Source organism: Carassius auratus, unplaced genomic scaffold (assembly GCF_003368295.1).
Source record: "Carassius auratus strain Wakin unplaced genomic scaffold, ASM336829v1 scaf_tig00001591, whole genome shotgun sequence".
NCBI classification, from domain to species: Eukaryota; Metazoa; Chordata; class Actinopteri; order Cypriniformes; family Cyprinidae; genus Carassius; species Carassius auratus.
The window spans coordinates 753,189-766,341 of NW_020523372.1; the positions used below are offsets into that span (position 1 = coordinate 753,189).

Genomic DNA, 13,153 nt, shown 5'->3' on the forward strand with positions numbered 1-13,153 from the left:
GCATTGGTTCTTCATGTACAGAGTAAAAGTGATATACCTGACCTCATCATACCTTGAACCACAGATACTGATAAACTTTCACCGACTAACCAGATTGTGTGAACGACAGCGTGTAGCCAAGAATGATGAAGCGGCCCATAGAAGTGTGAGAGATTTTAGCAGTATGGGTGTGAGAGCACCTTTATGTATGTTTGTGAGGTGGAAAATACCGATAGAGTGAAAGAAAAGGCTTTCTTTTTGAGGTTATATGTGACCTACTGTGAATTAGTGTCAACTGACCAACCATTGCTCAAAAACAGCCGCAACACCTTTACCTGCAGACCCCGATCTTTATGGTTTTCACCCATGTGTGCGAGTTTTGACATGGTTGGCATAACTGGTGTGCCATTATTGGCTTTTCACTCCCAGATTCTGGTTGTTTGTCATGATGGCTCTAAAACAAGCTTTAGCTCAATGTTGCAGAATTAAACCACAGATGAGAGAAGCCTGTTAAAGTCAACAGGAAACCACATCCGCAAACCATTCTACTATAACTGTAGCCTAAAAATAATGCTTCAAAAAACTATTTGTCTACTGGGTAACATTATCCTAATGCCACATTAGGTTATGTGAGCTGAAAAAGGGGAATCATTCTGCTCAGTAGCAGGACAAAAAATACAAATACAAATAATAATAATAATAATAATAAAATAGAAAAGCGCTTTACCATGATAAAGTGGTAAATGGTAAATTTTCTTATACCATGTTACTGAATGATAAACGTATTTATGTACCATGGTATTTGCATGGTATTTTGACATATCACAATAATGGAAATAGTAGTACCATAACAATATACAAAAAAAAAAAAAAAAAAACATCATCCCACTACTTTGGCACATTTGTGAAAGATGTGTTTTCAAACTTTGACACTATTGTCCTTTGTGCTTTATGTATAATTTGGTGTCGATTATGGATTGTGGTCCTTCAAAACTGAACATGCGAGCGGTAAATGGATACTTACTCAGCTGTCTCATAGCACCTAGGTGTCTGTTATTATTTTACAGAATGCCTTTGAAATCTGATTTATGGACAGAAGTATTAATTTTCTCTTTGTTGTAACAAAGGCAGTTTCTCTTAAGATAAGTATGTCTATAGTGCTGTAATGAAAATGTGTCTGACTCACATTAAGGCTCAAAGGAACCTTCAGCTCAATGTCAAAAAAAGAAGAACTATTTCCTTCGCAACAGAGAACAATTTCAAACTAAATATTGAAATGAAGTTGTGGCGATAAGCATCTAAGTACTAGTTCCAGTATGATGGAGAATTTCCAGTGACTTCTACCGATTTTACATCGAACTAATGATGGTTCATTTAGAAACATCTTCCTCACATTTCTATGTTTATTAAGCCACTTTCTTTATAGGGGTTATGTGGCCTGCCCTCAGATGCAGGCAAAACAAGACAACACATATATAGCTTCGATGTAACAGACAACCCAGGCTCATTAAAAATACGTGCTTTAGACAATGTTTCTGCATGGCCACATTTTTTTTTATGCCGGTATTGCTGTGGTTCTGAATTCAAATGTCTGGGGAATGTCTATACCAAACCCAACCCTTAACCTACCCGATAGTGTTAACGAAAGCAGAAGTAATATAAAAACACATTTGCTAATGCAACTGTGCTATTTAAATTTTCACAAATTTGAGTTTGTTTTTTTTTTTTTTTTTTCGTAGTTTCACAGGATTTGTACTGGTGTGCTTTGCCTCTTGAATTAGTAAACCCTTACATTTGAAGCTGTATATGTGATGCTTACATTCAAAAATATTCAAATCTCAAGTTCAAAAGTTTTCAAATCTCTCAGGGTGTTTAAATTGTCATAACATAACATATTGTGCGAGTAATTGTGCAAAAATTAGGCTTTCGTAATGGAAACTCGGGGCCCTGTAAACCTTCATTTTTTGTGAAACGGAATAAAAGTTGTCTGGGTTCTACTGCCTCTAGTGTTCATGTTAACTGGAAACATATTCATACATATAGGTAGACTAAGGTTTTTATTTTTATTTTTTATTTGTTGACTTGATTTTGACTTTTGTAAAATGATTACTTTATATGAACCCTTATTTTACTAGCATCATTTTCATACTAGAATTTGCTTTGAATACAGGAATTCTAAAAACGAAAAGGTTGTTGGCATGCAGACTTAATAGATTGTGTCATTCTAGCTTTTAATGCTGAGAAGTAGTCTAGCCGTAGAGGGAGTGGTCTAAGAAGGACAGCCTCCCTAGGATGCAACCCTCCAATTGAAAAGCACCCTAAATGAGGGCTGACTGAGGGAGGGGCTAAATTAGATTTTCTAGGGAGGGGCTAAATGTGAGAGGGCTGGTTAGGAGAATAAAAGGTTAGGCTGGGGGAGGGGCTAAAAATGTCACAAAGAGGAAAAGATTGAGACGTGTGGGCAGAGGGAGAAGGTGAAACTCACTTCAAAGGTGGAAATTTGCATCTAATAATTATGTAGCAGCATTAGCAATTGTAATATTTAACAAAAATAGAGGCCACTGAGCAATCTCTCTAAGTGGCAGTAGAAGCGAGACCAAAATAAAGCCAAATCCATTAGTGGTCTTCTGAACACAAAACAGTGTATATTTTTTTCAGGAAGGAACAGAGAAGGCTCTGCATAAAATTTAGCTAACCATCAGCAGTGTAATATCACATGGCAATTATCACAATCAGTGTCAAACTAATTCCATTAATGATGAGCAAAAATGAGATTAAGTGGCAAGCAGCGTAATGTGTGTTTTCCACCCCGATTCAGATGGCAAATATAAATGCTGTCTGTCTCTTCCACATCAAGATGATTCCCCATTATGAAAGATGATTCCAGTATCAATATGCTGCTGGTTTTAATCATTTTCTCTTTCAGCAAACGGCGCATATGATGCTATTTAGGATCTTTATGAGATGTCATCCTAATACGTCGTGCCAGCATTCCACATGAAGGAACAATCTATCAAGCCAGCAAACAAGCAAGTATTCTGGCAGGTATGTGGTATAGAGCCCACTAATACATTACATTTTGTTTACACCTGGTATTAAGAAGTGTTTTGAGTATACTTATCACAAGTGATCAGGTGAGACACATCGCTGTGTACATCTCAAATACATTCTTACTTGTATTAAAACAAGGATAAGTCTCAGTTATTTTAGTGGGGTATCTGTATTAACAGGAGTTTGAATGTTCAATGTCTCCAACAAAACAAAACAAAAAGTCGTAGTATACTGTTACAGTCTGAGCAAAATTAAAAGCCATTAATCTAGTAATCGCTCCATCCCTGAAGAGGAGCTGTTTTTTTCGCCCTCTGACTTAAAGGGGAGGGATTTCTTCCTATAAAGACAGTGGCTTATCATATCGTATCTACTCTAGTGGTTCGTTGTAGCAGTGTCTCAAAATCAAGGTAATTTCACAGCTATCAAAGTAAAGTGGAGCAAACATCAACTCTGCAGAGCACAACTCTGACGGCTGTGTGAGTGAGCTGATTATTGAGATGATGAGATAATCACCACATCTAAAACAGAGAAAACACATCAGTATACAAATGATGGCAGATTAGATTCAAGTGGGGGGTATCGTTCAACTCGCGCACTGCACAGGAGCTAATGCTAGTGAAATTAGCATGTTTTTTGTCCTTCATCAGCACTGATTGTAGAGCTAATTACTTCCTTTACAGGCGGCTAAAAGAGAGGCAGAACATACATGGGCACATTCAATCAGCCACATCGTACAAGTGTGAACCACAAGTGGATACATTGTGGTAACAATGTGATAACATTTCCTTAATGAAAGATTTGAACCCTCCGAGGTAGCACCCCAGAGAAATGTTCAATGAATTTTAGATCTGAGCCCTAATACTTTGCATCTGAAGTGATATTGAGTTGATATTTCTTACTTAATTGCTTGGTTGTGCAGGGTTTAATTTTTTTTTTTTTAATTCAGTGGATTTTTTATTTATTTTTTTATTCAGTGGCAGTAATCGCTTTAGGCTACAGGAAAGCTGCTAGCACATGCTAAGAATGACTCAGATGATCATATCCTGAGCTCAAAAATAAGTCTGATATAATAAGTAGTGCCGATAGTAATGTGATTATGAATGTCATACACAGCCTTCGGAGAGGTGTTTTGGCTCTGTTCCAAAAGCTAGTGATCTGCTTTGCAGTCTACACAGGCACATTTTAAACAGCATCTTAAGAGAAATGGAACCTCATTGGAGCCTCAAGTGAATGATTTGCGACAAAATAGCATTCCTCATGTGAAGTGCACATACAGAAATTATAATTGATTTAAATAGGGTGAGCAGTTAGCATGTTGCTAAGGTACATTGTGATGTGTATATGCTTCTGAACAATTAATGTAATATACTTGGTAGGAAAAAAAAAAAATCTGAAAAATGGAAAAGGTACTGGTAATTTTCTGCCAGGACATTATCCATTTTCTGCACATTTCCTTTTAATCCAATGCAATGCATAATTTATTATAAGGGAAAATCTCCTGTGAAGAATTTATGGTTCGTTAAGCCCCGTTTTTAATTTTTTTTTTCTTAGCTTGTATGCATATTTTAAATTTAATTTGATTCATACTTTATCTTGGATGAATTTAGCAAGTTAAAAAGGTTGCAGCCTTCATATCAGAAGCACACCTGTGATGGTTGGTTATAATATAACAGGTAGCCTTTGAGTTGCTTTTGAATGCTAGAAGCAGACCACAAAAACTCTGTAGCTTACAAACTATTTATTACTTTTATTCAAAATAACTTTATCCAACGTGCACTCATCAGGGGTACAGTTTCACGACGGCCCTGGGTACAGTTACTCTGCTCAGTAGCAGATTCATCACTAAGGTAGACAACGCTGGGTCTCTGCGGAAGAAAGACACTCGTATTTTAAATTCTTAAGCCCCACTAATCTGCGTAAAGTTGTTTGACCCCTACACTTAGCCAAGTTTTTCTGGAGTAATGCAAGAGTCTCGGCCACTAGGCTGAGCTGGGATTATGGTAATTACAGTTATTATTTTTTCAATGTAAAGATGATCTGACACATAGTATGGCCATCCTGTCCTAGCTCTTGACAGCTAAATTAAAAACAGACTACGCTGACGTGAACTTCGGGACTGATCCGGTCTCAGCGGAGAGCCGTCTCTCAGCACAGACACATTGAGAGGCCTGCAAGCAAAAGTGTGAGTTGTTTTCTTTTGAGGCGCTTGAGATCTACTCTTTTGGGGGTGATCTACCACTGCGGCAAGGCTGCCTACATACCTGTCCAGACAGGTAACCCTCTACCAATGAGGGAAGAAGTGCCTTTCTCAGTGCAGCAGTGGGAGGGAGTTTAGCCTCAAGAGTCTAAACGCTGGGGAGGAATGGCTCTGTATTTTAAAACCTTGAGGGATGCATCTCTTATTATATGCTAACAACGCCTATGATGTTGTTTACTGCCGAGACCCACCACTCCACTCTAAGATGTTGCTTGCACTCGAGAAAGGTTTCCGGAATACATCAAGCACATATTAAATCTGAAATTAAAAATCAGTCATCCATGACATTTGACACACAGACTCGGGAGCCAGAGGAATACCAACTCAGTGGCTGAAATCTCGCGACCACTTAAACATATATCCAGAGGGACTCTGTGTGTGTGTGTTTGCAGGTAGACTTGGGATTGTAGATGAAGCTTACCGTGAGCTGGATCAGGTGGACCAAACACCAGATTGTACCGCAGGATGTAGAAATTATTCCACACGTACAGCTGGTTGTCTCGCGGGTTGTATTCCACAGCGGCGATGTACTGGTACTGGTTGGGGAAGTGGATGTCGATGTATTCGCCTCGGTTCAGTTTGGTGTTGTACATGTAGTCGATGAGACTCTTACTGACTTCACTCTCGTTGTCTTCGTATGTGGATCGGACCACATACAGAACCCCACAGATCATGAAAGCATTGGAGGCCGATCGCTTGTCGTAGGTGGTCTCCCAGGTGGCCTCGAAGCGAAGGGTATACGGGTTGAGCTGACTGATCACCATCATACCGTTGTTCTGCTCAGTGGCGTAGATCACCCAAAGGCCATTTTCGTCAACTGCCAAGTCAATGTCTGTTTTCCCACCCCACTTGTATGGTGAGGTGTCATGATAATTGGCATTATTTATAATTGCCTCCCCACTTTTAATTCTGGTCCGAAGGTCAAATTTGACAATGTTACGTGTCCTTTCCTTGTTAAAAAACACTGCGCCATCGTATACCACAAATCCCGTGCCATCGACCCGATGGGGGAGTTTGTACGTTGTGGACGGTCGGGAGTTTTGAAAGTCGTCGAGCGAGTTGTACTCAATGAGTGTGTCTGTTCTGTAAGGGGTCCAGGGCATAAAATAAACCTTGTCTCCTGCCTGGAGAGGGTCTTTGCACCACGACCCCGCTTGTTGCTCCGCCTCGTACAGAAACGACGGATCTCCAACCGCTTTCAGAGTTCCGGGACAAACAAAAACTAGTGATGAGAAGAACAGAGCAGAGAACAGTCAAACGTGAACGAACGCAGCTCGCGCTAGTTGAAAGCAGAGGGCAAAGTGCCGTCTGACTCTACATCACTCTGATAACTGGGTAGTCGGTGAAGACAGAAACACACACTAAGAAGTCTAACAGCTACCCACATTCACAAGCAGTAAAAGGTGCGAAGAATCTGCATCTGAAGGTTATTGAAGCTTAAAACGGAAGCAAAAACAGTTTTTATGTGTCCGTAAGCAAACAGTTTCAGCTCACTGCTGCTTGGACATACTGAAGGGGAGTGATGGAAAAATCAAACCACAACCAAACACAAAGGAAAAAAGGAAGGCATACGACAAATCTGCCCTGCAAATAAAAGCAGACAACTAAATAAGGCTTGAAGAGAAGAGCAGCATACAGGCAGTCTGTGTCCTGAGCCAAGTTTTTCCACAGTTTTTACGTCTTTCCTACGGGCCTAATGTTGCAATCATTTTACAGCATAAAGCATTTCTTTTCTTCTTAACAAAGACATGATAGTCAAACATGTAGAAAGGGTGAAGTGAGAGCGAGAGAGACATGTAGAGAGATAGAGAGAGAGAGTCAGAGTCAGAGAGAAAGACTGAAAATTAGAAGAAGGGAAAGCCAGAAACAGTAGAGGTAGTGTAAGTCTATAGGAACCCTCTTACCAAAGCATGCTGGGAGTGTGGAGTGGGGCTGGGGTTCGAACAGGCAATAAAAGAGAGAAGGGGAAAATGGGGCATTTGTACCTTCAGCATTACTGCTAACATTTAACTTGTGCTTTATCATTTTCTTTTAAAGCTGCCCTCCAATTGCCGCTCGTGCACTGACCTTTACTAAAATACAAGACCCTTTCTGCTACTGCCTGCTATCGCAACAGCAAGAGTGGGCACAGGAAGGTTTTACAACCACAAAAAAAAAAAAAAATATAGATATATATTCAAGAAAGAAAAACAAGGAGCTGATTGTGTCAGTGATTTACCTTTTTGCTCCACTTCTATTTTAAGCGTTGGAAGAGAGAATGAAAGGAGTGCAGGGGGAAAAAGAGATTAAAATGAATTAACCATCATGTCCATGATCACATGCAGTTAACATGTCATGAGGTTACGGGCATTATGCACAGAGCTACAGCTGTCAGAGGAGGAAGAGAGCGCAGTTAGACACCTTCAACACATAAAAGAGAGCAAGGTTAAAGGGGGTTCTGTCACAGTACAAAAGGACAGCGTATGTGGCATTGAAGACAAATCAATCTGCTCTTGTCGAGGGAAAGCTGCGGGGAAATACACCGGCTGAATTCTAGATAGTGGCGTATGGATTTTCATAAGAACTCAGGGACATCGACCAGGGAAATCTGAATTCCAGGTGGACAGATGGTAAGTTGTGCTGGAGGGAAACTCAAAACCAGAAAAATAAAGCTGTCCCTCGACTTCCTCTCCAAGCACAGAGTTCTTGTCAGCCCTTCTAAGCTTTATATGGACACTTGAACAATCCGTTACGGCAGTTTAAATTTCCACCACGTAAAGTTTGTACAATGTATTCTCACTTTTTAGGGCGATGTGTTTTGATTTTTCTTTTAGTCCAGATCAGTGTGGCAGTGGAAGATTGGCGAGCCGGTGCTTTTTACTGTTGAAAAGCATGTGTCTGTCAGGTTACTTTAAGATTTCCTGATGAAAAAGAGCCATTTACTCAACCTCGTGTCATTCCAAAAATATACCTGATTTGCTTTCTTTTGTGAAACATACTTTTGAATAATATCATGGTTTTTCATGCAATTCAAATAATGCTGTATGTTAACTTTATATTTCAGTCTGGTTCTCACAAAAATCTTTCAAAAGACTTGATGTACTACTTTAAATACTATTTAATGGTGAAATTGTGTCATATCAGAGTTTACATCTTTCACTATAAATATACTGAAATGGGTGGCCAGAATATTCTTTAAAACTAAATTTTCCCACAGAATTAATATGTGATTGGAAACATTTGGAATGACATAACAACGAGCAAACAATGAATCTTTCATCTGTAATTTGCAAGTATAGTTTTTGTTATCTGGTACGTTTCGCTGAGTAACAGTCCAGTTTCACTTCAAAAATATACTGACAATCATGTTCATGGTTATTATTATTTTTATTATTAATGTGAATTCTGAGTAAATAGTGTATATGAGGAGTATAACTTTTTGTTTGTGCATGCAATTTCCAAACAGCTTAACTTTTACTAGTCAATAAGGATATTTTGCTATTAAGGCACTTTTTTTTAAGTCTTGCTTCTCGAGAAATTCTTATCGTCATAGCTTTGGACTACAGGCCAATACGCTGTCCTTCCAAATCCTTACATAGCACCAGATAAAGATAAAGAGAGATAAATAGACAGGCAGACAAACAAAATCCAGACAGACATATAAACAGAAGAATCTTGACAGTCTTCAGGAGATTTATCTCAATCTTAAACAATACAAAACATGAACATTTCTTACAATCTAAAGCTACATTTCTCAGATTTCTGTTTTGTATTATTATGATCAATCTACTAATGGTGTCCATTCTCTGGCCTCGATGTCCATGAGACACTGATCACTGTTTTCTTTTTTATGGAAGTCACCATTTTCTGCAGGTGCTCTGCTTAGCATTCATGTATGAATGAATTTCACAAAACCCGTTCAGAACAAGGAAAATTAGAAGAAATAATGAAATAGAATTTGCAGAAAATAATTTATATTTGTTTGTAGCACCATTACCATTTTTATTTAAATGTATACTATTTATTTTAGATTATAAGTGTTGACACTGAAATCTTACATGCCCATAATGCCAAAAAAAGAAAAAGAAAAAAAAAGTATAATAGTCATTATAGTATTTTTGTGATAACTTTATGATGATTTAATAAAGAAATACTATGATATTTGCATCCCAGTAATAACAGCCTAATAAGATTCACCTTAGAGAATAATAAAACAAAAAAATGCATTATAGATGCATTACAGTAATAATAATTTTGGTGGGGAAATGTGCCTAATTGCCCTGAAAATAATATTATAATTCAAAAAACCTTAATGGTCCATAAAATTGGTTTCCAATTCTTTATGGAAATTATACTTTATAATTTAGTGTTTATTTGAATTTGGGTGGAACGTAGATTCTGGACATGTTTACAGATTCACCTGGAGATAATGCAGTGTTTCATTAGTTTGTACCCACAAACAGAGTTTTAGGTTGTTGTTATAATAATTAAAGCACAGGAAAAAAGAGAGAGAGAGAGAGAGCGAGAAAGGTTAATCCACATAGTTCCAGGTTACTAATGAGTTAGGTTAAACTAATGAAATTATGGTGACATCCATTCACAGGGCAAATCATTTCTAGTTTTGGACAGATCTCAGAGTATGCAGTACACTTAGTACCAGGACAAATCCTGTTCTCTGAGATACCGTCGGCTAAAGAACATCATGAACATTCCACTGTTGCAACAAAACAAACCAAAGAAAAAAAACACTTCCAGTCAAAAACCAGCATTGAGCAGCCTGAGGGTGACATGAGGGCTCCAGCGTCCTAGGGAGTCAAACTGTGATTAGTAAATACAACTGTTACGGACCGCCTGGAAACGCCTAGAGGAGGTAATGCAGAAACGTAAGAAAAAAAAGAAAAGAAAAAAAAACCCTTTCCTGTAAAGATGCTAACATCAGAAAAGAAATGTGAACAATCCTGGAGAAAAGCTGTAAAACATGATAGCACATAAAACAACAGCTTTTAACATTTTGTGTGGGATTTCGACTCCAATAACCCATAGATAGGGGCGTAGATTAAACTAATGCACTAAAATCCAGCGGGCCTTTGTTATTTCGGGATGGTGGTGGAAATGTGCGGCAGAGGACCCCGTCTGGTATGTGAAGTCTCTGGAAACATTCTCTGAGAAGACGAGACAATTCAATCAGAGAATAATATTACTATCTAATTGTTTAATGGAGCAAAACAATCCATACTCTTAATGTAATGGGAAATCTGAGAACAGAAGTGAGGCGTTTGTTTGGAGTTTGTTCATGTTAGATCCATGTGCACTCATTTGTCTTTTCTGACAGTCGTACAGCTGCGGTTTCTTACGAGCAAACACAATGATCAAGCACTAACGAAAAACATCTTTGGTCTGTTTATTAGTTGGCATAACGCTGGCATAGCTTTGCTTGGCTAAATCTTTTTTTAAGGCCAAAGAAATCATGCTGGTCTGTCTCAGAGCGATTATATGTGCAAAAACGGGATGTCAGAGAATGCCGCCTTGCTTTCATGTATTGTGCATCACTGAGAGATGAAAGACTGCTAAACAGAATGTTTTCACAGGGAAAAAAGGCACATGGAAATGTTTACATTTATCCGCTTACATTTTAGTTTTTATGAAACAACTTCAACATTTAAAGGCAGCAAAAAGCATTTTGTACCCAGCTCTGTGCGCTACAATCACACTTGCACAAGGATTCAGGATACAAATCAAACACTAAAAACTGTGCATCATTAGAATAAAGCATTACATCGTAAAACAAATAAACATGAATAACAATTTCTTTCCTCAAGGAAATAGCACTGCTTGCAAGGCAGCAAACGAATAGTATTTTACGTTTTAAGCTTAGATTTACTGTAAATGAAATGCTGCATCAAAGACGCTTCGCTGTTTTCTTAGTACTCATCTTATTTTCTCAAAAACCGCTATATATGTTTAATAGCAAGAAAGAAAAGACCAATCAGAATTCAGTAGGTGAATAAATTCAAGAAAGAAGACTAATCACAATTCATCGTGCACATATTGTCACTGCCTTCACTTTCACAAACTGCAGAATATTATATAATGCTGTCTTGCAAACACTGATATTGATAATACAGTGCCTATAAAACTATTTGTTGGTGTTGTTGGTGTTGATATTATTAATATTTTTTTTATTTTATTTTTTGTTTAATTTTTTATTGTAATAATATGATCTTTTTCTTAGTAAAATGAAACAATTTTTTTTAATTTAATTAAATTTTATTTTATTTTATTTTATTTTATTTTATTCTCACTGTGGTCAAAATGTATTGTATTTATTTTAACTGCATGTTCACCCCTTCATGTAAGTGTACAAATTGAGTAATCCTGGTCTCATCACACCGTATAACCTTCTTGCACCTGGTTTGGGAATCTCTCACATGCCTTCTTGCAAACTGCAGGCAAGATGATTTATTTTATTTGATTTATTTTTAAACAACAGTAGCTTTATCTTTGGCTCTCTCTCATAAACCCAGAGAAGCATCCAGGCACCAGTTGTTGTTGTATGCACGGTCTCCAGTCTCAGCCAGGGAAGCCTGTAAATCATTGGTCTCTTGGTGGTCTCTCTCGCCAGTCTTGCACGGCCACTCGGTTTTTGAGGACGGCCTAGATGGATTTACAGCTGTGCCATACTCTTTCCATTTCTTAATTGTTGATTTAACTGTACACCAAGGGATATTCAATGACTTGCTTTTCAATTACAATTCACTTTCACTGCTTGGAGTCTGCAATTTTCTGCAGTAATGACTCGCTAGAAGTTGGACCTTGCAGATAGAGCTGTATTTATACTACAATCAACTCAAACCACTTAACTACTCACAAGCGATCTATTTAGCGCTCACCTTGAAAACATGAATTGGCCGTGCCAGAGACGGTTTAGGTGTGTCATTTGTTAAGGCTTTTTTTATTTTATTTTTGACATTAAAACTTTTATGTCGATCAGTGGCAAAAAAGCTAAATTAAATCCATTGACAATGGGGGAAAAAAAACCTATTGTACATGTTTTATAAACACTGTATTATCAAGGATAAAAACTGGGTCCTGGAGAAATGAGGCACACTCACAAAGGCGTAACATTATATATATATATATATATATATATATATATATATATATATATATATATATATATATATATATATATATTAAAAAGATGGTTTGTACTTACTGTAGGGAACACATTCATACTGGACTTCAAGGTACTTATATGTTCCTGGGCAGGGGTCAGGAAAAACATCTGGTCCAGTGATGACGATGCACTGCGTTCTGTTGTTACACCTGGACGGAGCGAGAGCAGGATAAAAGAAATCAAATGAGTGAAATATTAAAGGAAACTATTCACACCAGAGTTTAAGGAATGCTCTGGATGTAGAATTTACGCTTGATACAATGGAAACTTACTGTACGTTACAATGAAAAATCATTTTGAATCTCTGCCTCTCTGCATGTTATTACTTATTTATTTATTTTTTTTACAAAATTATTTTCAGTGATTTAAAAATGCCTGTATGAACCCTGAACATTGCTTTAGCTGTGAGGGCAACAGCATCCAAGCGAGAGTGAGCGTGCACACCGCTGATGGACGGACGGATGGTGGCCCAGAGCAGGAACCAGATAAAAGACGGCGGGAATTAGCGGAGCGGATAGATGCCAAAGTGGCCCTTTTCAACCCAACGACAAAGATAAACAGCCTCATCTCTGAGTGTTCATACCTGCCAGCACATGAGTTATACATCTGTACGAATCCCCCCTGAGGTCAGGCTGATTGTACCTATGATGGATTCATTTTCCCTATATGCCATTTCACTCGGAATGAACTAACCATCCCTCCACTGCCTG

General features: G+C 38.0%; 1 protein-coding gene across 30 annotated transcripts in view; it reads right to left on the reverse strand.

The window, feature by feature from the left end:
* LOC113069371 (adhesion G protein-coupled receptor L2-like) overlaps positions 1–13,153 on the reverse strand; it is a 103,056-nt gene that overhangs the window by 35,219 nt on the left and 54,684 nt on the right. For 25 of the 30 annotated variants that reach the window (XR_003279711.1, XR_003279712.1, XM_026242395.1 and 22 more), the window contains exons 4-6: positions 12,483–12,592; positions 7,506–7,520; positions 5,709–6,509 (exon numbers count right to left, since the gene is read on the reverse strand). Coding sequence is in view for 28 of the 30 variants with exons in the window: in XM_026242395.1 (XP_026098180.1) it covers positions 5,709–6,509; positions 7,506–7,520; positions 12,483–12,592 (926 nt within the window). In the remaining 2 variants the exon portion in view is untranslated. The remainder of the gene's footprint in view (positions 1–5,708; positions 6,510–7,505; positions 7,521–12,482; positions 12,593–13,153) is intronic. The other 5 variants (XM_026242396.1, XM_026242404.1, XM_026242403.1 and 2 more) reach the window with 1 other exon arrangement.